General features: G+C 29.9%; 3 protein-coding genes across 4 annotated transcripts; 2 read left to right on the top strand and 1 right to left on the bottom strand.

Moving 5' to 3' along the window:
* Positions 1-64: 64 nt before the first annotated feature.
* On the bottom strand, positions 65-2,403 carry LOC119677341 (TBC1 domain family member 22B). 2 transcript variants are annotated; one of them, XM_038088644.1, is made up of 8 exons: positions 2,041-2,403; positions 1,789-1,969; positions 1,554-1,731; positions 1,332-1,493; positions 1,070-1,256; positions 833-1,009; positions 543-766; positions 65-475 (listed from the first exon to the last, which is right to left on the bottom strand). In XM_038088644.1, the coding sequence occupies exons 1-8, from the start codon at positions 2,306-2,308 to the stop codon at positions 341-343; spliced, it is 1,512 nt and encodes a 503-aa protein (XP_037944572.1). In that variant the 5' UTR covers positions 2,309-2,403; the 3' UTR covers positions 65-340. The 2 variants fall into 2 exon arrangements, with proteins under 2 accessions (XP_037944572.1, XP_037944571.1); XM_038088643.1 differs by having other exon boundaries at positions 833-1,015; positions 2,041-2,402.
* Positions 2,404-3,107: 704 nt separating this feature from the next.
* Positions 3,108-6,464, top strand: LOC119677333. The gene is made up of 6 exons (XM_038088633.1): positions 3,108-3,289; positions 3,377-3,560; positions 3,634-4,918; positions 4,978-5,182; positions 5,245-5,417; positions 5,487-6,464. Exons 1-6 carry the CDS (start codon positions 3,166-3,168, stop codon positions 6,390-6,392), a joined length of 2,877 nt encoding a protein of 958 aa, XP_037944561.1. The 5' UTR covers positions 3,108-3,165; the 3' UTR covers positions 6,393-6,464.
* Positions 6,465-7,781: 1,317 nt separating this feature from the next.
* LOC119677329 lies at positions 7,782-26,165 on the top strand. The gene is made up of 18 exons (XM_038088628.1): positions 7,782-7,984; positions 8,723-8,813; positions 20,256-20,671; positions 20,746-20,807; positions 20,872-21,019; positions 21,215-21,591; positions 21,671-22,002; positions 22,062-22,469; positions 22,525-22,692; positions 22,914-23,212; positions 23,276-23,819; positions 23,883-24,088; positions 24,150-24,293; positions 24,351-24,531; positions 24,603-24,719; positions 24,781-24,904; positions 24,970-25,124; positions 25,194-26,165. Exons 1-18 carry the CDS (start codon positions 7,965-7,967, stop codon positions 25,416-25,418), a joined length of 4,017 nt encoding a protein of 1,338 aa, XP_037944556.1. The 5' UTR covers positions 7,782-7,964; the 3' UTR covers positions 25,419-26,165.
* Positions 26,166-26,384: the final 219 nt, after the last annotated feature.

Genomic DNA, 26,384 nt, shown 5'->3' on the forward strand with positions numbered 1-26,384 from the left:
AAGTTGAAATTCATTCCATATACATACATATTTTTTATATTTTGTTTTAGACATGTATTATTTTTAATAGTCTTGGAGTTTTGCAAATATTCTTTATATTAATACTTAAATTTAGGATATTAGTAAGCAATTGTAATTTGTAGACATACTTATAATTATTACTATAACTTTCATTAACATCGTTATTATATACACATAATATATGTTTAAAAACCATTGAATTATCCGTCGCTTAAACATATGTAACTGTTAATATGTGGCACCAATTTTTTAAATACATATATGCCTAAAAATAAATATATATAAACCGATTTTATGCCACGTAAACATAATGTCTTTGTCAACTTTTCACTTCTAAATGTTTAGGTGCATCAGCGTATGTAAATTTCAGACGAAATGCCTCAGCCACCAAAACATTTATTTGACGATCAGACCAATTGTGAGTAGGCAGATTTTGTAGCAAAAGCATAAGACCCTGAAGAAAAAAATTTTTTTTTGTTTTCAAAAAATCTATGTATAAAATAATTTCAGAAGTGACATACCTGAAAGTCATTTTGTTGCATTAACTGTTCTTTCCAATGTAACAGAAAGGCCGCACAAACGTATAAATGAAAAACAGCAAATCCATCAGATTCAGCTAAATAAGTGTCCCATAAACGTATTGTGCAGTGAAGTGGAAGTTCTCGTGTTAATAAATTATTCATCCAACGAAATGAAAATTGTAAATAATCAACACCATGTGTCTGCAAATGACGATGTAGATTGCCTTATAAAATATAGGAATAAATTATTTTTGTTCCACTTATTGTAAAGATCATATTTGTTTGCTTACCATCTATTCTTTGTATTAAATCTTTTAATTGATTAACTTTTTCTTGTATCCCTAACTGCGCAAAAATATAATTATCTTGTATACAGTCCAAAAATTTTGACAAACACCAAAAGGAATCTGCTTCGATTGAATTGCGCGAGTCTTCTGTAAGTGTGCTAATATCAAATTTTTCTAAATCTGTACCTAAAATATATAATATAAAAATTTTTAAATTTACAGATATATCATGTCAAATACCAAGCGTTAATGTCTCCTGTAAAAAAACAATAAAAAATGGTGTTACTAAGTCATTTATTCCTTGCACATAACCGGAAGCTGGATGTCTTATTGCCCATATGAATAAAATACGTTCAAACATTTCTTGAACTAACTTTTGTTGAAACAATGCGATTTGGGGATTCATACGGGGCACATCAATATGTATCTGTAAATTAAAATATACAAATAAATAATTTATTTATTATTGTTTAATTATTTGTTTAATTATTTGTTTTCTAACCTGTCTGTAAGTATCCTGTTGAGTTTCGTCTTGACTATCCACTTTAAAATAATTTTGTCTTAGATCTTGGTAGCCTTGACGCTTACTCTCCAGCACAGCATCGCGTCTTTCTCCAGAAGGTGGTAAATATTTCGAAAGTAAACGCCAGCTTACAGCACGCATCTTTATTAAAGAATATCCTTTTGTAATATTGCACAGCATAATTTAAAAAAAAATTATTACCTTTCTTGGCACGCCTGACCAGCTAATTTTTTTTAGTGCAACTAAATCAAGTAAAGGCGAGTCTAACAATATTTGAAACTTTTCAATTTTTGTTTCATATTCTGTATCTTGTGAATTTGAGCTGAACCGTTGTAATTGAGGTCGTCCTGGATAAGCATGAAAATTACGTGGTTTTGGTCTAAAAAACGATTTGGTTAAGAAATATATAGGTTCAATTATTTTCTTTAAACATTACTTGATTTCCTTTTCTAAATGATCATTTCGTTGAATTTCTTCTTGGGTTTGGTTAATATTGGTTTCTTTTATTGGAGTTGTTGTTGTTAATATTATTTTATCATTGCTACTCTTAACATTTCTATGTGTTTCAATGACATTAAGGGCTGCCGATTGTGATACCTTTTTTGATATTCGAGAATCTTTATAAAAAAACAAAGACATGATTTTTCATTACTAGGGCTGACATATTGATTATTGTGTTACAACTTACCGTTTGGTGCACCAGCACCGATATTTGACATAATACAAAATTCATCATCGCCAGTATCCCAGGCATCGCTGACACTTTGTTGGTAGTCGCGAAATGTGGACACCATAGCCTTTGCGCTACTAACAGCGACTGTTCCACCTGGTACTGGACGTCCACTATTTTTCCAAAATGAATTGGAATTTTGCTTAATACTATTTAGATTCTGTAATTTGTTATTTGCTATCGTAGATATTGTTGAATTGCTACTGCTGTTTACATTATTGTCCATATTATAAATAAATTTTAAACTTTTATGTATTTGTCTATATGTTGCTATTTACATAAACATATTTCTCTAATTTTAAGGTTTTGTATAAAATACGTCAATATTTAAAACTGCGAATTTTTTTAAAATTATATATGCTATGATTTATTGTTTAATAATAAATATAAAATAATTAAGCAATGTAACACTTCTAAAAGGTAATATATTAAATACGTGTTTTTCGGTCAAAAAAGGCTCGTTCAGTTAATACTAATAAGTTATTTTTCCACAGAAAATTTGTAAAATGGATTCTTTATATAAATTTTGAATTGGTCTACATTACAAAAAAAATGAAACAATATATTATATTAAATTATGAACATTAGAATATTAAATTATGAATTATTTTAAAAAAATATAAAAAATAAACAATATAGTATAAATATCTATTATACATTTATGTGCATATATATCATGAATTGTTTGATTATCTACTTATTGCGTCTTTCTTATTATTATTATTTCGTTATTATATCCTAATCACATAAAATTTTTCAAATATTATGCACTAATTGTACAATTTTTTATTGAGTTTCTAGTCGTTGTAATTGACTACAGCTGATAGATTTTATTAAATGTTCTGTATATCACATTGTTATATGTAATGTTATGTTATGTTATCAACATATGAACTTACTTCACTGAACATACCATTGTAGTTTTTGTACATAAATAATTTCAATTCGTCAAGTGCGTGTGTTATTTTAAAAGAATTTCGGCTAGTGATAACAAGTGTTTTTAAATTATACTAACTATTTTAATATTAAAATGTTTCGTGATATGTTTAAGATATTAAATATATATTAAAACAGACATAAAACATGGACCAACAGCAATTAATATTAAAGCGCTTAAACACAATATTTAATAATCTCTTACAACCAAATTTCATCATAACAAACAATGTTTGCTTTGAGAAATTACTTATACATCTTGGTGCTAAAGGTATGCAATTGGAACTAATTTTGTAGAAAGCACTTTTATTATTCATTTCTTACACTTTGAATTTTTTTTTTTCTGTTTTGAATTTAGAAAATGAGTATGTCTTACAAGCACCTTTTGCTATGGAATGGGTTGATAAATGCATAACAATGATGAGTGAAGACTTTACTAAGGTTGATCCTAAAGTTATTTCGTTTATGCTAAATGTTTGCAGTCTTCTGACATCCAATGAGTGGGTTGTAATAGAAATAAAAGAGAAGCGAATTTTTGAACGGTAATTATTTACTTATTTACTTTTTATTACAGTTTATATAAATAATATATTGAGCATTATTTTTTTTAATTAGGGTAACATTTTTAATCGAACGCGATATGGATAAACTTACTTCTTCTATTAAACTTGGTATAATACGATTATTTGCGTCAGTGGCTCGTTATAGTCTTGGATTGGGATATATAAGATCAGAAGGCGTGTGGCGTTTGTTATTTAATTATTGCAATAGAGATCACACTGTTTATGTGGTTCGTGAAGCTCAACAATTTCTTTATGAAGTTCTTTATAAATTATCCGTTAAAACAAATGATGAACAAATCGTTTTAGAAATTTTAAATGAAGTACTCAAACCTATTCATGATAACTTGTATGAAGAACAGAATGGGAAAATATTAATCAATGTTGACGATTCGGAATTAATAGATAAACTCTCTTTTACGTTAAAGCTCATTTCATACATATTACAACAAACAATTATATCAGAAGAAAAGACTAATATTGCTTTTTTGCTAGAAAAGCATCATAATTTTGAGATAACAATTTGGAAACTCTGTGAAATGTCTCAAAAGGAACCTTTTATGTTAAACATATTGACAACTTTAACTAGTTTCAATTTCGCTATGTTAGTATACGAAAAGTGGGACGGTAAGAGTCAAATTGCGCCGGAAGGTTTTAATAAATTTGGTATTACATTCTTCAATATGATGAAATTCTGCATAGCACGACATGAGAGCTTAAATTTTATAAAATTGGCCGAACTGAATCATGTTCTGTGGAAAAAATTAGGATCACGTGCACCAATAGATATAGAAATCGAGGATAAACGTATCCGTTTCGAGAACCAGTTGATAATTTTTCATTTAATGCCATTATTATTCCTATTAAGATCAAAGGAGTTCCATAAGTTAGAAATTTTTGAACAATATCTTAATAAAATCTTTGATTGTTTATGTGAACACACTTTACGTATTGGTTACGGATACCGTGATGTACTCTTAAAAAAGGAAGAAGAAAGTGGCTCCGTAGAAGCCTCTGCAGAATTATCATATAAGTCCATACATGGAATACTTTCCATTGGAAATATTTTGGAGCGTGATCAAGCTGTTATTGTGTTTCAGGGCATGATGTATGCTCTTAAGGAATTTATTATAAACTCGAATCCAGCCTGTTTTGCACAAGATCAAAAACAAACTGGTGCTGAATTGATAGTAAAGATACCAAAGGTCTTGTATGCAGTACTGATTGGGTTACAATCACTGATAAAGAAGTTTAGAATTACGTGGAAAGAATCGATTGAAACAATTTGTTTAGTTAATTTTTTGGCGTATTTATTAGAAACTCCAAATATGACAACACTTGTAAGTAATCTTAATTTATATAAGAAGACAATGCAATAGTAAAAAATATATGTTTACAGTTATCAGTGCAGGCGCTTAAATTACTTCAATTAGGAATTGAACATTTTCTTTCCCCAAATATGGCTTTGTTGGTAGATAATTTACAGGGTTCAGGATTAGTATGTCTTGGACCAATAATTTTGAAACGTTTCCATGATATTGATTGGGAAGTGCGCGATAGTACGTTGGAGCTGACAACTTCAATTGTCAGTATATCACGTTTAAGTAAATTTTTTTTATTATAATATTAAATAAATTACTATAAAAAATTACTATATACTTTTCAGAGTTCCCAGCTTTTCAAAAATTTTTGGCGGAGTCTAATATATGTCCCATTGTATATCAAATGGCCAAAAATGATGGTCAACCATATGTACGTGCGTCCGCTTTCAAATGTCTTGCTTTTATGGTGCCAATAAATATTCTTTGGGAAAAAGAATTATGTAAACTTGATATAATAGTATGTATTTTAAAGTAGTAAAATATGAGAAATGTTTATAAGGTATAATTATAAATATTGATTTTTTAGGAGCACATATTGTACGTAATTTGCAATGATCAAGAAGGTATTGTAAGAAAAGAAGCTGTGTTTACGCTATCAAAAATATATGAACATCGCAAAATACCTACACAACATATTGATGTACTATATTCAGCTTTTGCTCATTGTGTTGTTTCTGATTTGTATTGGGAAGTTCAAATAAATGCGCTACAATTTTGGGAAATGGAAATAGAAAAACAATTAACAAATCAAGGTATGATAGACGGCACATTTCCTCCAGTGACATTTTCGAAAGAAAACAAAAAAATAGTACAATTAACAGAGAAAGAAATTACCCTGCGTATTAAAAAAGTTTTTAATGAATTGTCTCAGCGTGGATGCTTAGGTGTTATTTTAAAGTGCCTTCTTGAATATAATGATATAGAGGTTACAAGAACAGCGGTTGGAATTGTAAATAGATTGCTGGAAAAGTTGCAAAAATATAATTATGAGTCTATTATCGATGGAATCGAAATTCAGGAAAGCTCAACAAACAAACCTCAAACACAAACTAACTCCGACGTTCCCACACCAACCGTTCAACATGAACAAACACTTTTAGATAGTTCTTACACGTCTAATCGCGCCGCTGAAATTATAGAAGATATTATATTAGAACAAGATGTTAAAATTTTAACTATGGCCTACGCAAATACAATGTTAACAAATGGTGAAAATGAGGAAATACGAAATATTAATAAAACTCTGTATAAAGAGTATTCAGATGTAGATGCTAAAAAATTTCTGTCAACAATAAAATCTCTTCAACTAAATGAAATGCTGCAAAGTCGTGAAGGGTGGCTGAAATCAACAGATAGTTTTTTATCTGAGCTGGATGATATAATATTCGCAACAGATCCAGGGAAATTAACGAATTTTCCAGATTGCTACTGATTAATTATTGTTTTTTTTTATGTTAAAGATTTTATTTAGCGAATTATGACCCGAATAAATATTTGAAAAAAATAAAACTGTCGTGCACAATATTAGTTTGACAAAATTACAATATATGAGAAAAAAATGTTATCTTTAATGAAAATCAATTTAAATCAGTATGTATAAAAACCCTGGCAAGAAATCGTGACAGTTGGAAAAAGTTCGTTATGGCCCAATGTTCCCCTGAGAACGTAATGGAATGAAGAAGAAGAAGATGTATTGGTTGAGAGATGCATCCTTAGCTTGAAATTTTCGGAGCGGAACCGGGCAAACCCGACTCACAACCGAGTCCAGTGTTCACTCACAGCATCTTCGCCGTAAATCGCAAAACTTTTCGACATGTTTTTGCTTCATTTTATCTTTTTTATAGTAATAAAGCATTACTTTGTTTTATAAAATATATAGCTTGAAATGTCACCTTTAAAACACATGTTCGTTTGTGTTATTGCAAAATATATGGGTACCAACACAATCTGGCGACAACTTCGGATTATTTTTAAGTGTAATATATGTAAAATTTTATAGTAAACTATAATAATGTAATTGAAGCATGAATTTTATTGTTTAAATTCTGAAATATCTTTTTAAACTATACATACATTAAAAAAATTAAACATAATAAATAACTGCTGTTTTATTAATAATTAATTATATAAATATAAATATGCTGTCGGCTTATGTTGAATATAGTGTCGCTAAATTATTCGACTTTAAAGAAATAAATTTCAATTTAAGCTTTAAATTAATATGATACTAGTTGATCTTATATAAATAAAATTGGTGAAAATAAAAATATTAGGTTTTATTTACATTATTCATATATTATTCAAGTTTTTTTTATAAATAGGTTCTTAAAATGAAACTACAAAAAAATAAATTGTGATGTAGTATTTAAATTAAAGCATTGGAAATAATATGAAATAGTTAATGAAATTATTACAATTTTTATTATATTATTAAAATTCTTATGTTCATATCATTATTATTATATATAACTAAATGTATTTGAAAATATGTAGGTTATTAATCAGATTACATATTATTTTATTTAAATAATATATAAATATATTATTTTTATTAAATAATATTTATTAAAATTATTTTTAATTTATGCAAATGATTTAAATTTTTTAAGTATTTTTGTAAAATTATATAATTAATTTTTTTTATTATTATAACAGCTGTTATTTTCAAATTGTAAACATTAAACTGTCACATCCATTAATTCCACCCATTATGCACATCACACACACTTCTAAAACTTTTTAAATTGAGCAACCCTGAGTCGGTATTTTTTCATTTCTTACTCTTTTGTCGCATTTATTTATTTTCATTCATTGAGTAAAGTTGTGTATTTTTTCTCAGTCGCAAAATTTAATATAATGCAAGAAAAAATGTGATCGTTTAATAAAACAAAAAAATAGATTAAATATGTTAAACAAGTGTAAAATATGACCACAAATAATATTCGGAAATATTAATAGTATTTCTTTGTTTAAAAAGAAAATTGTAACAATAGCAACAAAAAAGATGAGTTCGAGTTGTGAAAGGTGTGTGTGTGTGTGTATGTAATTGCTTGTGTGTAGGCACCAGAAGTAGTAAAGAAAATATTGCCAAATTTGGTGAAAAACAAATGAATATGTTATTAAAATGATGAATGAAAAATGTTAAATTTGGTAAAATTAGGTCAAGAGATCATAATATAATTACTTTCATATCATTTTACGCAGTGCATTGCGCCCCTCCCCTTTTCTTATATGCGCTTTTTCTATATGTACTCCCCTCTTTATGTTTTCACTTTATATCCTGTTTTCCTTTGCATAAATTCAACTGTCAAAATCGATATCTTGCAAGGATTCTAACAGGGTGTAGCTTTTCGTAAAATGCATACAAAATAGAAAAATAATTTCAATCAATTTCTGTAAAATTATTTTTATCTTATTTAACACCAGATGAAATAATCCTAAAAATCATAAGTGTTCATTTAAAAATAAATTGAAAAAAATTAAAATAATGAAGTGACTAGAATATCCGGATAAAAACCGTAAATATATTTTTAAATGCAATGAAATGAAATATTCATGCATAAGTGGTTTAAAAAATTATGTTTTTGACAATTTATAAATATCTATGTGTCGTTATAATAGTGCACTACTGAAAAATTAATACGACATTCCTTTTCACATCCCTTAATGCCACTACGGATGCACACATGTTTTTTTCCTAATCTTATCTATTCTAATTTTAAAATAAAGTGAAATTTTAATTAAAAAAGTTATGAATTACAGAATAGAATGGGTGGAAATAATCGAACCACGTACCAAAGAGCATATGTATGCCAATCTTACTACTGGGGAATGTGTCTGGGATCCTCCTGAGGTAAGCAATGATATAATCTTTATATTATAAATTTTTTTTATTACATTTTTTATACATTCTTGGGTATAAAATAACATTTACAAGTTTTTATAAACATTTTTAAAATATTAACACAAACATCTGTATATAAAATTATTAATACATTTTTTTATTTAAATAAATAATAAGTTATTGAATATTGTCCAGTTTATGCACAATTAATGTCATGACACCTTCTAAGGCTAAAACTATTTGCATTTTTTTTTAATTTTTAAGAAATAACTGCAGAAGTCTTGAATATAAAATAATCGATTATAGTAATCAGTTAATATTGAGAAAGATATTTCGGTACGATTTCTATAAATAAAATTATAAAATCTATATATAATCTAATAACCGTATAACTATTTATGCACAATAAGAGTTTTTTGGTAACAATATTACCCAATATGGATTTTAAAATTTTGGAATGTTGTGGATATTCTTTTCTGTGAACTTATGACTTGTACTGTACAAGGTGTTATAATATGGTGTTATAAGGTGTTATAATATAATAATTCTACATCATTGGAGTTAGGTTCGAACCAAATCTGATAACCAATTATGAAGGTAGTGTTTGATAATATATTAACCACTTGCTAAATACTAAATAGATGCGGTTTATATTGTTATATTAATACTTGTTTCTAAACAATCCCATCGATTAGTCAAAAGAGTCCCTTTATTCCATATGCAGATAGTATGTCGATTCTTTGCTATCACTCAATGTATCACAAATATACGAGCTTTTGCAAGCTATGTATTTATATGTATATATCGATAAATTTTAACAGATTTTCATAAAGACGCAGCTCTAAAACTCATAACATCGTTCATTTGCATATTCCCATTTTACTTCAGTTACTGGAAAGCGTCCTGAGCTTAGATTTAAATTATATATATGGTTTTCTAAGAAATAAAAAGGATATAGAATTAAAAAGTCATATTAAGAAAGTATCTCAATTCTCAGCATTCGTTGATTGTTCTCCTTTTCCGTTTTTATGCCAATATTTATTTGCTGATTTGCTTGTCATCAAAAAGCTGGTGTGAATTTATAAAATTAATTAGTCAGATATTGTTGCAGACATTTTCGTTTCTATAAAATAAATTTAAAAAAAATCAATTACGATGTAAACCTTTCACTTTACTGGCGAATGCATTTAGTACTTAAATTATTATAGCTTAAAACGTATACATCAATAAATTAAAAATATTAATAAAATATTAAAAATATTAAAAAAAATAAAAAACACCAGTTAAAATAATAAAAGAACATTTTTTATAGGATATGTCGTAGTCTTAAAAAAAAGACTAGAAAAAGATGGTTATTTATACTATATACTAATACTACAAAATTATATATGTAATTTATGTCCCAGTATTTGAGTATTTGGAAAAATGTATAAATAAAAATGGGTTTTATAAACCTCATTGTAATTATTTGTAGAGTTTTAATTCGACAATATATGTTTTAATTTATATTGAAATTATTTTGTTGGTAAATCTTGTATTTGTTATTAATCATCACATTTTATAAATATGTTTTGAAATGAATATTTTGATGTATAGACAATTTAAAGTCGTGTTATAGCTGGTACACTTTAAAGCCAACTCATAATAAAATCTAGCACATATGTTGTGGAAACGACATATTCTAAGCAAAAAAAAAACAGCTTTAAAATATCTTTTATAAATAAACTGGTTTCACTAAATTTAGTTGATTAATACAATATAACAACACGGGTTAGTGTCATTCCCTGTCTCGATCTCATCTCAGACAATACAGTTTGCCTCCCTCAGTATTGTCTTTTTTTCTTCAATGCAGTCATGCGCTTGTGCACTGTCCTAAAATGCACTTTTTATAGTTTGCTCTAATTTTTTGCATTCAAATATCCTTAATCCTTCTAATAAATTAAAAATGAGAGCATGTACATAAAAAAGTTTGAAATGCGCTAGGAATTGCATCTATGACGGCTAGCGGTGAGGGTTGGAAGCGTCGGACAGAAATTGCTGCTGCTGCTGCTGTTGCTGTTGCTGTTGCTGTTGCTATTACTGAATGATGTTGAATGCCTCATAGCACTGATTCTAAAATTGATAACAAATACAGCTGTTGTTTTTGTCTTATGGTTATGAAAAGAGTGCCATTTAGTTATTGCTTCCGCTCAGTACTGTGGGTGAAACTTCTTCCACAGTACGTCTTCTTCTTCTATGTGTGCTTGCTTTTATACTCATCGTGGTTCCTTTCTCGTGTACGTGATTTGAATTAAGAAATTTATTATATTGTTGAAAAATTTTATGTATTTTTTACACAAATCTCTCTTCACCTTGTTGCTAATTAGTAATTGCATATAGTTACTTTACTGCTTCTTTTGTTTTATTGTCTCAATTTTTTTTATTCAAAGTTTCCGGTAACTGATACCGAAAAAGTATGACAGAACAGAAAACTTTATAAATACCCAAACATTCTTGAGTACATGTTTTTTTCAATGAAAAATTCTTTTATTACATATTTAATGCTTATAAATATATTTTGAACAAAGTTTTTAGTTTAAGTAATTTTTGTTTACCGAAACATATCTTTCTATATAAAAAGGGTGCTTTAGGTTATTTTATGTATTTCTGAACATAACATTGGCTAAACGAGAGCACGCACGGACCAAAAAATTACGTAACGATGCTATATTAGAGTCCTTAAATGTGGTTAAAGGCAGGATGCGCTACTATAGATATGTGTGAACTTTTTGAACCCCACAAGCAGGTAACTCCTAAAGAGTTTTATTAGTGTTTTCCAAATAGACGGGCAGTAATTGAAAAGGTGTTCCATGGATTTTTTGACATCCTTGTATTTTCAGTATTCTTTATTGGAAGTAATTTAAGCCTATGTATAAGTGTTGCAAACAGACAGTGTTAAAATGTTTACTAGCAATATACAGTTTTTTTAATAGAACGAGAGCACAGATTTGTTAAATTTCTCATTGAAAATACTGGTCTGGTCATTGATTATATGGGAAATTTATTTTTCTAGGGTTTTATGTCTGCGTTTCTTAAAACATTCCTTTTGATGATAAATTAAGAGAAAAAAAATTTTAGATCGATCGCATTGTGCCATCCCATGCCAAGTTGAACTCAAAGTTGTAAATGTAAATATCATTAAATATACTATTTTGCTCAAAAAATGCATTACAAATAGTTTTATTTCAAGAAAATATATGACTTCTGAATATACTGAATATTTTTCAAGAACAGCTTAGTCTTAATTAGTTAAGACTTTCTTATAAACCAGCTGGACTTCATGCACTAGCTTAAAAAAGATTGAAGCCTTTTTGTTTATGCTAAACACAATCAAAATAGAACACATCTATGCATCTTATCAACCGACTTGGTTTCGATTAAGTTTAGCTTTGAATTAGGTGCAAAATAGTTCTATATAGTAAAGTAGAACGTGTCATATACCTACACTAGGGTGTCCCAACAAAATCAAATTTGTCTTTCTTTCTCAACGCATACCTTATAATTATGTTTGAAAGGGGTCAAAACAATTGTAAATAAAATTTAATGTACTTAGAAATAAAGCAACCCGTGCCGACTTGCACCAATATATGTTAGAACTTACATCTAAGTGCAGCTAACTTATCGAAGTGCTTGTTATTATTTGTTTCTTTTAGTAGTAAACGCATTATTTTCATTCATTCAATGGGATTACGCATTTTTAAAAAAATATTTTTAATAGATGAAAAACATCAAAAAAAAATCACATCAATGGATGTACAAAAACATGTACCTATCTAAACTGAGAGCACATAGTCCGATACTAATAAAACTTCTATGAGGAAAAATTTTATCGCATCTACGAATTGATTTTGAAAGTCGTATTTGAATAAAATTAGCCAAGCTACCAACAACCCTTACATTCCATTATTCAAAAGGTTTTAAGAAAATTGGAAAAATATATCGATCCCGAGATAATACAGTATCATACAGAAAGGCTATTATACCTGAATGTTTTAGAAATTGATAAGGTGTTCAAATTTACCAAACTGAATTGACTAAGAAAATTGTTAGAAACGATTATATAAAATTAATAATAATTAGAATTATATAGAATATAGAATTAATCAATAATATTTCTTAGTGAAAATACATTTCCAAGAAATGGCTGCCATGCACAAAGCGCGATGAATGGTGAAAGCAATTTATTTATTAAAAATTTCATTAGTAAGCTCTCAATAATAATGTCTAATAATTTATAATATTAGACGTCTGCCTATTCATCGTGACATCTTATGTCAAACCTTGGCTGTAATGCATTTAAGCGTCCTGGTAAAAGTATCTTACCAGGATTTGTGTGGTCTGAAGATCATGAAGGCTTACGAAACAATCGACAAAATTATCTTAAAAACAGCTTTACGAAAGTTCTGTTACCATTTTTGGTATTTGATTGATGAAGTGACTGTCTTGTCTCTATTGAGTTCTTGTCTCTATTGCCTGTCTTGTCTCTATTTGACAAATATGTAGTTCATGAAAAAAAGGCAAAAATAGTTAATAAGTTAGCCAAAGAAAACCTATCAGCCAATAGTAAACGATATACCCCTTCGAAAGATGAACTTTGTGGTTCACTTTATGAGAAAAACATCTATAGCTTTGTTTCAATCAGATTTGTTAACGATTATCCTACGTCATGGTCTAGTAATGCTTCATTTCAATACGCTAAAATAACAGGTGCTGACACTAAGAGCAGTTAATGACACAGCAGAAAGAGCGATTAAGTTAATTGAAGGCTTTCATGGCAAAACGATGCGTACAAGAACATAGACAAGTTTATCCTGACTGTAAAAAGTAAACTCTGAAAACCCAATGAAATGATTAACGTTTTTTAATAAATAAATACTTAATAAATATAAGATTCAGATAAAGTAGGGCTTTATTTACTGAGTAAACATTAAGATCTAAAATGTCTTCTATTGTTTATACAAACTTTCTGTTAAAAGTTTGAGTTCACGTCGGCTTGGTTATCGTTATCCGATACCAATAATATTTATTATTTGACTAACTAGAATCAAATATAAAAATAATAAGGGGTATGCGTACTTTAAGGTGAAAAAAATATTTCGCGCTTATATTCTAGGACACCCTAATATACACGCACAATAAATAATCTATTATTCAGTTTATTAATAAAATACATATTCGCATTATTAACTACATCCTTTTTATATAAAAATCAAACTTCCGTGTGTTAGTTACCGCAAAACTCAAAAAGTTCTCGATGGATTTACTTGAAATTTGTGCACAGTATTAAATTTCTACATTAGAGTATTCGTATGCTATATTCTTTCTGACTCATAAGAGTCAGAAAATAGGAAATACCAAGTGTTTTGGAATGTTTAAATATAAACAATTACATCTGACATATAACTATATGTGTCTCATTTTTTCACTTCCACATGTTACTATACCCAGAATTTGTTTTAAATCTTTATTACTTAAGAACGTGAACGTGGTTTAGTTATGTTATATAGACAGTCATTCGACGAATGGTCATGGTCATGGTCATTTTACGTTCTTTGGTCATGACCATAAGGCATGCTATATAAAGAGTAATATCGTTAATTGTTAATTTCGTACTTTCACTACTATTTTGGTACTTGTAGGTTGTGTCTAAATTTAATGGGCACAAATTTTTGCTTACATATCTTACATATTACATACCTTGATCAAGTTTTAAATGAAAATTGTTTTTTTTTATTTAAAAATTAAAGTTAGAGAATTTTAAGTAATAGTACTTTAAAGCATCAATAATCAACATTTTTGCAATGGTAAACGCTAAAAATATCATAAATAATCAAATTGAAGCAACAATTTAGAGTTGACCTCATAAAGGTAAAATGATATTTCTTCCATGAATACCACTCATTTCAATATATAGTCGATCGAAAAAGGTAAAGGACAATGCAAGTATTCCGTTTGAATTTAATAAATAAATACTTTTCTCATGGTTGCATTTTCCAGAGTCGGTAAAATATTTGATGTTAATATTTACACAGAAAACGGATAGACAAATGTCATTTAATTTTTCAGTGAAAAACCCCCATTTCATTTAACAGCAACGCATACATGCTCCTCCGTACATTTTTGCTCGCTTGGAATACTTTTATTAAGAAGTATCTTTAATCGAACTGACTGCTCCACAGGAAAGCGTGGCCAGGTTAGACTAGTATGATTATATCTTTCCTAAAACACTAACATGTATTGAAAGAATAGTTCAATTTTTTATTGATTTTATTATTAATAGGTATATGCAAATTTACTTACTGAGTAGAATTCTGCTTAGAGGAAAACTCATATTCATTATAAATATTAATAGTTTTCAATAATTTTTTTTATTCTTCTTTACTTTTACATTCCATTAATGTTTGTCTGCATTATTAATCTTTCCCAAAATTAATTGTTTTTTTATCCTTTTTTAAATTATAAATTCTTTTCCAAGTTCTCGAAAAAGCTATGATTTAGATTTAACTACAAAATTTGAATGCACTTTGTGAAAACATATTATTATATCTCATTATTGTTATATGAAAATTAAAATATTTTATACTATTCAGTTCTAAAAATTCCAAATATTTTTATTCTTACGAAGCGAACACATGTTTCTTGGATTGTTTAGTTCACTTAATTTATATGTATGTATGCAAGTACGTATATATTCGTCTATGTATCAATAGAGCTCTCAATTCTTCTTGTTGTTGTTGATGATTCCGCTGTTCTGTTGATGATGACCTAATTTAGTAAATTTTTTTCTTCCATATATTTGTTTTAACTTTTCAACTCAGGCAGCATCTTATTGTAAGCGACCGACCTATGTATGTATGTAATATATAAATTTTTCAAAAAAGATTATTGTATGTAGGAAAATATTTAATTAAATTGATTGTTGTCATAATAATTCCGGACATTTTAATTAAATCTATAATATAACAAAATAAAATTGCAAACCTATATCTCGAAATTTCCTATAAAAAATTATTTATTTTAGCTTTATGATTAGAGTTTCATCGAGGTTAAACGGCACAGTGTCAGTTTCATATCTTTCAGAACTTCGATTTGTATTAAATATTAACATTATGTCATAATGAAGTCACCGATCTATCTATTCAAGTTATAGGTAATGAGAATTGTTCCCAAAAGTAAATATGTATATAAGTTAATTTTAGTTTTATCACAAAAACTCTTCACAAAAAAGTTATTAGAGTTTGAGTAAACAAATGTTTTTAAGATGACCATAAGTATATAAACCCTATCCTCCACTTAGAAAAGAAGGATAGCAGTAGTAATAGTTAGTATATACAGCGGATACTAAAATAAATTCAATATTGATGTTTGGTTTAGTTTTATTTACTTACCTAAACACTTTTATAAATAATAACAAAAAATCAGCTGTGTTTGTATAATGAGTTAAAGTCGATCGACTGTATTTATTTTAATAAATGTTCGATATTCACTGCTATAAAGCGTTCTGTAAAAAATTTTATTTCTTCATTTAGAAAATTAAAACTTCTTTGCATTGCAAGGACAGCGGGAAGGTATATGGCCGAGGTTAGCATACGAAATGTACCAAGAGTTATATATCAAAATGAAAAAATATTCATACTCCATTGCCTCTGTAACAAATTTTCTTTAGATGTCGTTCCTATTTTTTTTTGTTTGACTAATATTGATATCATATTGACTAACAAGAGGTTTTTTAATTAATATTACAAGTAAGTTTACTTATTTAAGGTGAGCATATAGATCGGAGCTAGTCATCTCCTTGCTGGTTGAAACGCCTCAAAAGGTCATTTGGTTTAAAGCGACATACGCAACTGTGTGTGACATCGCAAAGTAACGTCGGAATGGTGTTGTTTAAGTGTTGACTCAGCCTGTCATAATGTGTTTTAGCAGCCTTCTGTATTTCTTGCTTGACAATAGGTATTTCAAGGTCACGATGTATATCAGCATTTCGCACATTCCACGGAGCGATAATTGCATCCTTTGTTTTGGAACCTTTGCATCATATCTATTATATGTTTTTTGCACCATTCCAAATTTGGTCACCATAGAGCCATACCAGCTTGAAGACTTTTTTGTAAATCATAAGTATGTTTTGCTGAGATACCTTCCAATAAGCCAAATTAACTTTTTATATCTTATATTTAGCTCAGTTAATTATTTCTTGACGTGTACCTTCCATCTCAGTTTGGCATCTAAGCTCATGCACAGAGCTATGATTTTCTCTTTTGTTAGTAAAGTCTGCATGGTTAAATTTTGAACTATTTACTGTCAGTTTCAATTTATTTGTCCATTGTTCAATTTCTTGAAAAGCGATTTGTAGCTTGGTGGTAGACACCTTGTTGTTTGGACCTGTAGCCATTATTATCGTGTCATCTGTAAAAGTTCCGACAATACACTTTGGGTTCACTGGCAAATCATATGTGTACAGTAGGTACAGCAATGGGCCTAGTATACTCCCCGCGATGTATAGGATATACACGTCAAGTAGTTTAACTCAATAGTACCTTTCGCCAATATACGATTCCAGTAGTTTACAGTATTGCTGTGGTAGGATAGTGTTTCGCTTATATATCAGTTCAGAGTGCCAAACCCCGTCAAAACCCTTTCATATATCAAGAAACACAGCTTAACAAGTTTCCTTGTTTTCTAAAGCCTTTTCGATTTCATGCGTAACTCTGTGTACTTGCTCGATCGTTGAGTGTTTTTTCGAAATCCAAACTGACTTTTACAGATGAGCTTTTCAATTAATTTTCCTATGGCTGGCAGGAGAGAGATTGTTCTATATGAAGTAGGAGAATTGCATTCAGTAATGTGCATCAAACTTTTTAATTTATCTTCAATGTTATTTTCTGATTATTCTGTTTTCATTTTTAATTATTGTTAATGCAATTTAATAACAATTTTTTATTTTTTTTTTAAGAAATAAGGGTTTGGTTAGTTATTATAAAGTATTTGAGTTAAATATTGACATCTAGCAAGATGAGTCGCAAACCCAATTTGAAGCGACTCAATTTCTGATGAACTGATAAATCAGATTATTCATTACTTCAATCACTGATTCAGTAAATAGCCCATGAAGCACAGTTGATCTAAAGCACTCTTGCTTAGATCGATAAATGTTAAAGATGCTGATAACAAATTTCCCCTTTTCGCCTTCTTCACTGGCTGCCATTTCGACTTCTCGTAATATTGCAAGATAAATTAGTGGCAACCAGACTTAACGCTCTTACGCATTGGTCAAGAATTGACTTAGGACACGCGATCATACTCAATCAGTTTCAGCCCGTCCCTAAATCGATTGATTACAACTTCTCTAACCTAGAGCTCAACCGGGAGTTAGACTCTCTAATACCAAACAGGGTAGACTGGATCTTAAAAAAAGTGGCTACCCTTAACACGGTAGACATTTACACAAACGGCTCCAAAATAAATAATCAAATCGGCTGTGGCATATTCTCTAGAAAATTAGGTCTCAGCTTTTCGCTTCGACTTCTAAACTACCGCGGGGTTTTTAATCAGAAGTAATGATAATCCATTATGCAGTACAATGCGTTCTTGACAATCAAATCCCCGACAGTTCTATTTCAAATTTCTCAGATAGCCAAGCTGCCATTAAATCACTGATGGGCACTTCAGCCACATCAATTACCTATCACTCAAAATTGCTGAACTTCCTTAAATGACTTAGCTAGGCGTGTCAAGGTCCAACTCATATGGGTGGGTTTCGCGACATAGGAACACCTCGGGCAACTGCAGGGTAGACGAGTGTGTCACTTAAACAAAAAGACCTAAGCATAACTAAGTAATACCCATTGTTAGATATCTAATTTGATTTGGTCTAATTTAGATAAAAAAAAACCCACTAGTCAGATACTTCAGCAAAGGTAGACAAAGGCTGCTCAGCACCACGGTATCTGTGCTGAGAGGCTACTGCGACATAGGAAGGCATGTTATGAGGATGAGGAAGAGACCATGTTCCATCTCATGTGTCAGTGCTGGTCTTTAGCTAGGAGAAGATCAAAAGTTTTCGCCGCTCCTTTTCTTACCGACCTAACCGAGCTATCATCCTGTAATATTAGGGACTTAGCCAAACTCATAGAATTGTCAAGTTAGTTTTTTTTACCTAATGGGGAAGTCGTTACCTTTTTCGGTGTTGGTCGAATGTACGTACCAATACTATTCCTGTGGTACTACAATGGGCCATTATTTGCGCTCAAGTGGGCTCTAACTTACCTATGTGCAGTAGCCGACGTGATCTCCACATACTTACACTTATAGTGCATCGAACCATATTTAGATAAGAACCATATTTATATATACATTTATAGAAAAATTGCAGAAATTATATCAATGATGCATTATATTTGAAAATAGCTTAGATTAAATTATTTTTTTAGATTTTTTGCAAATGAAACTAAAACAGTTTTAAAAAATATCTTACATATCTTACATATGTATGTAATATGTATGTATGTATTTTGTATTTAATATTCATTTTTATATTTTAGTTGCGATTTTACTTAAGCCATGAACGTCACTACAGTATGTTACTGCAAATTTGGTTGATTTTATTTTGCTGACGTAAAGTATTTCTGTATGAACTTCCTATTAATTATTTGGTAATTAAAAACCTTGCCACAATTACAAAACAAAATAAAAATGTTGCCACACATTTTCATTTGCGGTGAGATAAAGACGCGTTTGGTTTTATGTTGAAAATGAAGCGAAATCATTGTTATAAGTGCTTGCTTGCCTCAAGGCCAGATGGAAGAAAAATAAAACTCAACACCTACCCACATATTTTCACTTGCTTCTTATCATAAACGCAAAGCGTTTTCTTGCATATATGTATGCACGTAGATATGTGTACGGGTATATGTGTGTATGTGCTTTAGAAATGTAAAATGAAATTGAAATTTGCATTCACATTTCAACCTCATCGAGCTTACCAAAGAAAAAATATGTATGAAAAAAAAAAAGAGTTCAAGGTCAACGGGCCAACAACAAAACCAAAGCGGCAACCACAAGTAAAAATATTGAAACAAAAACAAAACCAGTAGTACCAACAACAACAGTAATAATAACAAAAGCACTTCTGTATGAACTGTGCTAAATTGTTTTATAACAGAATAGACATGCTTGTTGGGGTGTGTGTATGTTTATAATTAAAATGTCTGTTCTGTTTAAGTAGAGCCCCACATAGGCAAATTTAGAAAGTATTTAGCATAAAATTTTACAATTTAATTAATAATGAAATTGTACAAATCCTTCAAATAACATAAGGTTTTCATTTTTCAGTATTAGTTATTATTATTAAGCTTCAGTTTTAAAATTCTTATTAAGTTTTTTGATGATTTTTTGTTGTGCCATATACAGGATGTGCCAATTAAACGGACCGATTCATCACAGTGGTGGGAATTATTTGATACAAATACGCAGCGTTTTTACTACTATAATGCTGCTACACAAAAGACTGTCTGGCATCGACCGAGCAAGTGTGACATCATTCCGCTAGCGAAATTGCAAACATTGAAACAGAACACTGATCCAAATGATCGCAAAGAGAGCAGCACACAAACCCAATCACCAAAAACCACAGCTGCAAATGCAAAACTGCGTGCATCACAACGAAACAGTGGTGGACGAGATGCAGCCGGTCATGTGTTGCCAACATATAAACGTGGTAGCGGTAATAGTTGTAGCAATGCTGGGGTATTGACCGTGCATGCTAGCTCAGAAGAGAAGCTTACATCTGAATTTATATCTAGTCCACGTGGGCGTCAGAGTTTTCGGTAAGTTCAGTAGAATTCACTTAATGAGTTAAGTCAACAAAAAGGGAATAATTACATTACTTTAATGGTTTTAGAATTGGGAGTAGTGGTGAGTCACGTTCAATTGACATGCAACAATTCTCAAGACGGTCACAAGGTGAAGTTCTCACTGTAATAACATATATACATAAATATGTTTAATTTGCATTTTCTTTATGCAGATTCGTGCAATCATTATAAGGAGTCGGGTAAATCAAGCGATTCCAGTTTATCTAGTTTGCATGGCTATCGGCGTATTAATGATGGTACTGCTAATGAAAGTTTACGCTTGGGCTCACTTCAAAAACATCGCGGTCGCAAAGAAGGCGGGTAAGTCTTTAAATCGTTTTTGTTATTATATTTACATACATAGGTAGGTTTTCTAAAAGTTTTTGGTTTTTGTTGCTTAAAATTTTATTTTGAAAATCTTTTGTGCTTACTTTTACTAATGCTTTATGCTTACATATCATCATTTTCCTTCTAACTCACTACTATTTCTTCACTATGGTTCCGTTTCGTTCTTAGCTTTGATATGTTGCAAGAGAGTGTAAGTTCGCACAATTTACCGCATGCATCATCTTTTGGTGGTAGCAGTAGTGTCGCTGTAGGTGACAAATATTACGAACATCAGCTTTTGCCAACACACATGCAAGGTTATTGCTCCTCTAAGTCATCTGATATAGCATCACCTACTCATTCAATACATACACCCCAGCCAAAGAAAAAAATCTCTCCAGATGCAGGCTCAATTCAGCAATACTCTTTCTCGCGTGCTGCTGCGTCACCAATTCAGAAGCAACAGCAGCAACAAACATCACAGCAGTTGCAACCGCATCATTCAAGAGTTAGTAGTAGTAGTGGCGGAGGTAAACCATCACAATATGGCTTGGATTTTGGAGGCGGTAGTAGAAGAAAATTATTTATTTTGTTTTGATTGTTTTCTTAATTACTAAATATTTTTTATGTTAATTTTGTTTTTAGAGCGTGATCGTGAGCAAAAAGTTTGTTTAGCACGCTCTGGCAGCTTTATGTCATCTTCAATTAATCCAGCTGCTGCTGGACATCATAGTAAATCGTACCGCAAATCAAGTGGTGATACTAATGGTGGAGCTGCAAGTGATGATTCAATGCATGAAAAATATTTTAAATCTGTTGAAAATACGCCACTATCAAGACGACGGCATACAACTACTGCAAAAGGTAGTGGAGGCGGTAGTGTTTTTGTTGGAGGTAGTAGTGTTAGCACAAATGGTAGTGGGAATCACAAAAAACACTCAAGTGACTCAAGTCCACAAAGTCCTATCAGTCCACATGTAATTCTAAACTTTGGCGTACTTTAAGGTGCTACTATAACAGTTAATATATTTTTCAGGTTAAAACAAAGCCTGCACAATCTTCTAATAATGTCATAAATAGTCATATATCATTTGCTGCGCCTGCTCATTCTCCTGGGCATTCCTCTAGTTCAGCTGGTCCTACAATAGCTTCTAGTCAAAGACATTTTAATGAAGAAACTCCTTGCAGTTTGGATTTGTTAAATTTGGATAAAATCTCTATAAATAAACCAACTTCACCACACTTAAGCGATGTGGTAGTTGTTTCGTCTTCACCAAATAATATTACATCTCTCAAAAATTTTCCCTCATCTGATAACATTGGAATGCTTACACATTCATCTCGAGGATCTAATGATTCACGTGGAAAACATAAATCATCCCTATCTAGAGCGCAAACGCACAACCAGGATATACGTGCTATGAGGCACAATACATCAAGTTTGGTGAGTATTCCGTAATCAAGCACAGTTTTTTTCTAATAAATTGTATATATATTAGGATAAACATAATCGGCATTCAAATGAACATTACTATGATAACAATAAGCGCGATAGACGTGAATCACGTAAGGGAAAACACAAACATAATCAACATTTAAATGTAGATAATAGCGATGTAGAATACGATAATGGCAACATATCTCCATTATACAGCAATTGGGATCAGGTATATAAAATCTAAAATAATAATAAATAAATAAAGTTGTAATAAAGTTGACAATGATTTAGATGTAATATTTTTGTACATATTTTACTTAGTCTAAAGTACTAGCGTTGGCTATTTTAACATTAAGAAGTCAATATTTTTTATGTTAAATTAATTGTCAATATTCACATTATTTATTAAGAAACGTTGTACAATATTTATATTGATAAATTTGTTATTAGGAAATGCAAGAGCATTTACTTCCACTTAAGCATTATATCATCGAGCAAGCTAAACTCTCTGGTCGTTACGTATTTGGAGATCCTATTGATTCTGACTCATACCATTCAGATACACAATCAGAGCATTCATTATCTGGACATGAACCAGATAACGAAGACTCAGATGGTTGCTCCGATACACATGGTGGTTATTTAGAACACAATTATGGCATGATCGAAGATTATGCAAATATGGGAGATAGTGTTTCATACTATGGGTATCAGTATCCTCCATATGATCCAACAGGGCGTGAAGACATGTAGGTATTCATTTACTTACCGCAGATATATATAAAATAATTGAAATACTTTTTTATGTTAAGTTCTGAAAATGTGGAGGCTGTTCTTGAAGGTATAGGCAGTGGTAACGATTTACCACTCAAACCAAAGCAAGGTTATCAAATCTCTTATGATAAAACAAATATATCACAAGCGCCATCATCTCCATTAAATAATCACACACAACTATATTCAAATACTCCACCATTTCTTCACAATCAGCCGCAACCTCCACCACATCAACAACTACACCAGGAAACAGATAATAAACAAAAACAATCGCAAACGCTGCCATCTCCAAATCGACAGATTTCACGCATTGCACAATCTGCTGTTGATGGTGTGAATATGCAACATTATCACAGAGATGATACAAATACCAGTGCTTCTATAGCGTCTAGTATGTCTCGTAATAAATATCCACCGCCTTCACTAAAACCAACCATACAACAAATATTTCCTCCAACAGAACGTGTACCACAAGGTCTAGGTGGTATACCAACACTGGCATGTATGAAAGAATGTGATATTGAAAAATTTGCTGCTGATAATTTGAATTTACACTCAAAGGGTATTTTTCGAAAAAAGGTTAGCTAAATTGTTGTCTTTGAAATTCAATTAAATTCAATTAAAATTTTTATTTGTATATAGTCTTCCGTACGCGATATGTTAAGTTGGACTGCGGAGGCCATAAGTCGTCCAATGTTGGCATTATCGCGGGATAAAGCTGAAAAAAAAATTGCAATTGAATTGTTCAAATTAGTGCAAATCTATATGGCCGATCGAAAGGCGCGTGCCGGTATGAGTTTGAATTCTGTTGCAATTGATATAATCGTATCATCTTTACCGCAACAACAGTAAGACTTTTATATTTAAAAAATCAACCACCAGTACATATAAATCGAATTTTTTAAATAGATTACGTGATGAATTATATGTGCAGCTTTGTCGTCAAACAACAGAAAACCCGAAACGGGAATCATTAATACGTGGTTGGGAATTAATGGCTATTTGTTTGTCTTTTGTTCCACCATCACCGACTTTTCAACCAACTTTACTCAAGTATTAAATACACATTCTTTACATATATCTTTATTATTAATATATGGTTGTTTTTAGCTATGTGAATCGCCATCGGGATCCATCGTTTGCAACGTCTTTTCCAGAAGTGGGAAAGTGGCCAATACATGTGCAAATTTCTCATTACGCTACTGTTTGCTGCCGACGTTTAGAACGAATTGGCAGTAATGGTAGACGACAAGCCAAAAAGCCAACAGAAGATGAAGTAGAGCAAGCGAGGGTAAACAAAATACAAAAAAATATTTGTACAAAAATTGAATTATATATGTAACAATTCTATATATATCTTAGAATCAAATTCTACGCAACAGTATGTTTGGTAACACATTGTCAGAGGTTATGGAATTACAAAAAGATAAATTTCAATTTAGAAAATTGCCTTGGATACAAACTACTTTATCTGAACATGTAATGTGATGGAATGCTCGGATAAAAATTTAGTTTTAATAATTATTTTAATTTTGGATAGGTATTATTGCTTAATGGCAAACAAACTGAAGGTATATTTCGAGTTTCAGCTGATGTGGATGAAGTAAATTGCTTGAAAAACCGTTTGGATCGATGGGAAGTTCCAGATTATAAAAATACAATGGGTATATGAATATAATACGACATAATTTAGTATAAATAAATAATTAGTTGTGCGATTTAATTTCAGTTGATGCTCATGCTCCTGCAAGTTTACTTAAATTATGGTATAGGGAATTATATGATCCTCTTATTCCTGATGAATTATACGAGGAATGTGTGAATACTGAAAACCCTGATAAAGCTAAGGAGATTGTAAATAAGTTGCCAGAATTAAATAAATTAGTATGCATTTTATTAATTACTTTGTAATACAGTTTTATCACAGTCAATTATTTATTTGTCTGTTTTTAGGTTTTAACTTATTTAATACATTTTTTGCAACAATTTTCGCATTCGGATGTTGTGAGTTGTACAAAAATGGATTCATCAAATCTGGCAATGGTATTTGCACCGAATTGTCTACGTTGTACTTCAGATGACCCCAAAGTGATTTTAGAAAATGCTCGCAAAGAAATGTCTTTTATGCGCACACTCATACAGCACATGGACACGACAAATGTGGCTAATTTAGTTTAAAGTTCATAATACAATTTATAATAATACAGACCCTTTTGTATTTTTAAAGTATGCCTCTTAAACTATTTTATTGTAGTACAGCATAAAAGGCGTATGTACGACAAATGTGGCTAATTTAGTTTAAAGTTAATAATACAATATATAATAACAAACCTTTTTGTATTTTTAAAGTATGCCTCTTAAACTATTTTATTGTGGTACAGTATAAAAGGCGTATGAATGTTACTAGATACATGTAAAAATATAAAATAGTTTAATATTAAATTAAAAAATAAACAAAATTTTATTATATTTAGTTATCGGTGATATATAAGTAAAGTAAGTAAATGATATAAAATACTCAATATCCTCAATCTTATCCTTTTTCAATACTATAAAAGTATTTCTTAACTAAATACAATGTAAACATAAAAAATTATAATAATATGCTTATTAATCTATAAACGTTTAAAAATAAAATTGCTAAAATATATATTGTATTTACTAACTATATTTGTATAATGATAAATAAACTTAAACCTATTACGTATATTACACATGTATGTACATTAATTAATTTTTCTTATTAATTCATTTGCTATAATTACTTAACTGAACGACTATAAATTAAGATAAACAGTGAGCAATAGAAATCAGTGAGAAATTATTTTAAGAACTTGAAATCTTTGCGATGCTAAACCTTTTTCTCTTAAAAACCTACTCATTTTAATTAAAAACATTGCATTACTAACAAAAACGTGCAAGCATTTAAACATACTTAATTATTTTATTATATATATATATATATACTCAAATGTATATATAGTTTTTATTAAGATTTTTTATATGTATGTTTATATGCTTGTTTTATGTACTGAAAATTTATTAAGTAATATAAAATGTTTAACAATAATGTATGTGCTAATTAAAAAAAATTAAATTATTTAAAAAACAATAAATTATGCTAATTTAACTATTGTATAACGG

This window comes from Teleopsis dalmanni, chromosome 2, assembly GCF_002237135.1.
Source record: "Teleopsis dalmanni isolate 2A chromosome 2, ASM223713v2, whole genome shotgun sequence".
NCBI lineage: Eukaryota > Metazoa > Arthropoda > Insecta > Diptera > Diopsidae > Teleopsis > Teleopsis dalmanni.

Bases quoted from the DNA above. Each gene is read 5' to 3' on its own strand.
- LOC119677333 (XM_038088633.1), top strand. From the start codon at position 3,166: ATGGACCAACAGCAATTAATATTAAAGCGCTTAAACACAATATTTAAT. The intron at 3,561-3,633 runs GTAATTATTTAC...TTTTTTAATTAG, and splicing joins GAGAAGCGAATTTTTGAACG to GGTAACATTTTTAATCGAAC. The intron at 5,418-5,486 runs GTATGTATTTTA...TTGATTTTTTAG, and splicing joins TATGTAAACTTGATATAATA to GAGCACATATTGTACGTAAT.
- LOC119677329 (XM_038088628.1), top strand. From the start codon at position 7,965: ATGAGTTCGAGTTGTGAAAG. The intron at 8,814-20,255 runs GTAAGCAATGAT...TGCCATATACAG, and splicing joins GTGTCTGGGATCCTCCTGAG to GATGTGCCAATTAAACGGAC. The intron at 21,020-21,214 runs GTAAGTCTTTAA...TTTCGTTCTTAG, and splicing joins CGCGGTCGCAAAGAAGGCGG to CTTTGATATGTTGCAAGAGA.
- LOC119677341 (XM_038088643.1), bottom strand. From the start codon at position 2,308: ATGGACAATAATGTAAACAGCAGTAGCAATTCAACAATATCTACGATA. The intron at 1,257-1,331 runs GTTAGAAAACAA...TTTAATTTACAG, and splicing joins AACAGGATACTTACAGACAG to ATACATATTGATGTGCCCCG. The intron at 767-832 runs GTAAGCAAACAA...ATATTTTATAAG, and splicing joins TTTAATACAAAGAATAGATG to GCAATCTACATCGTCATTTG.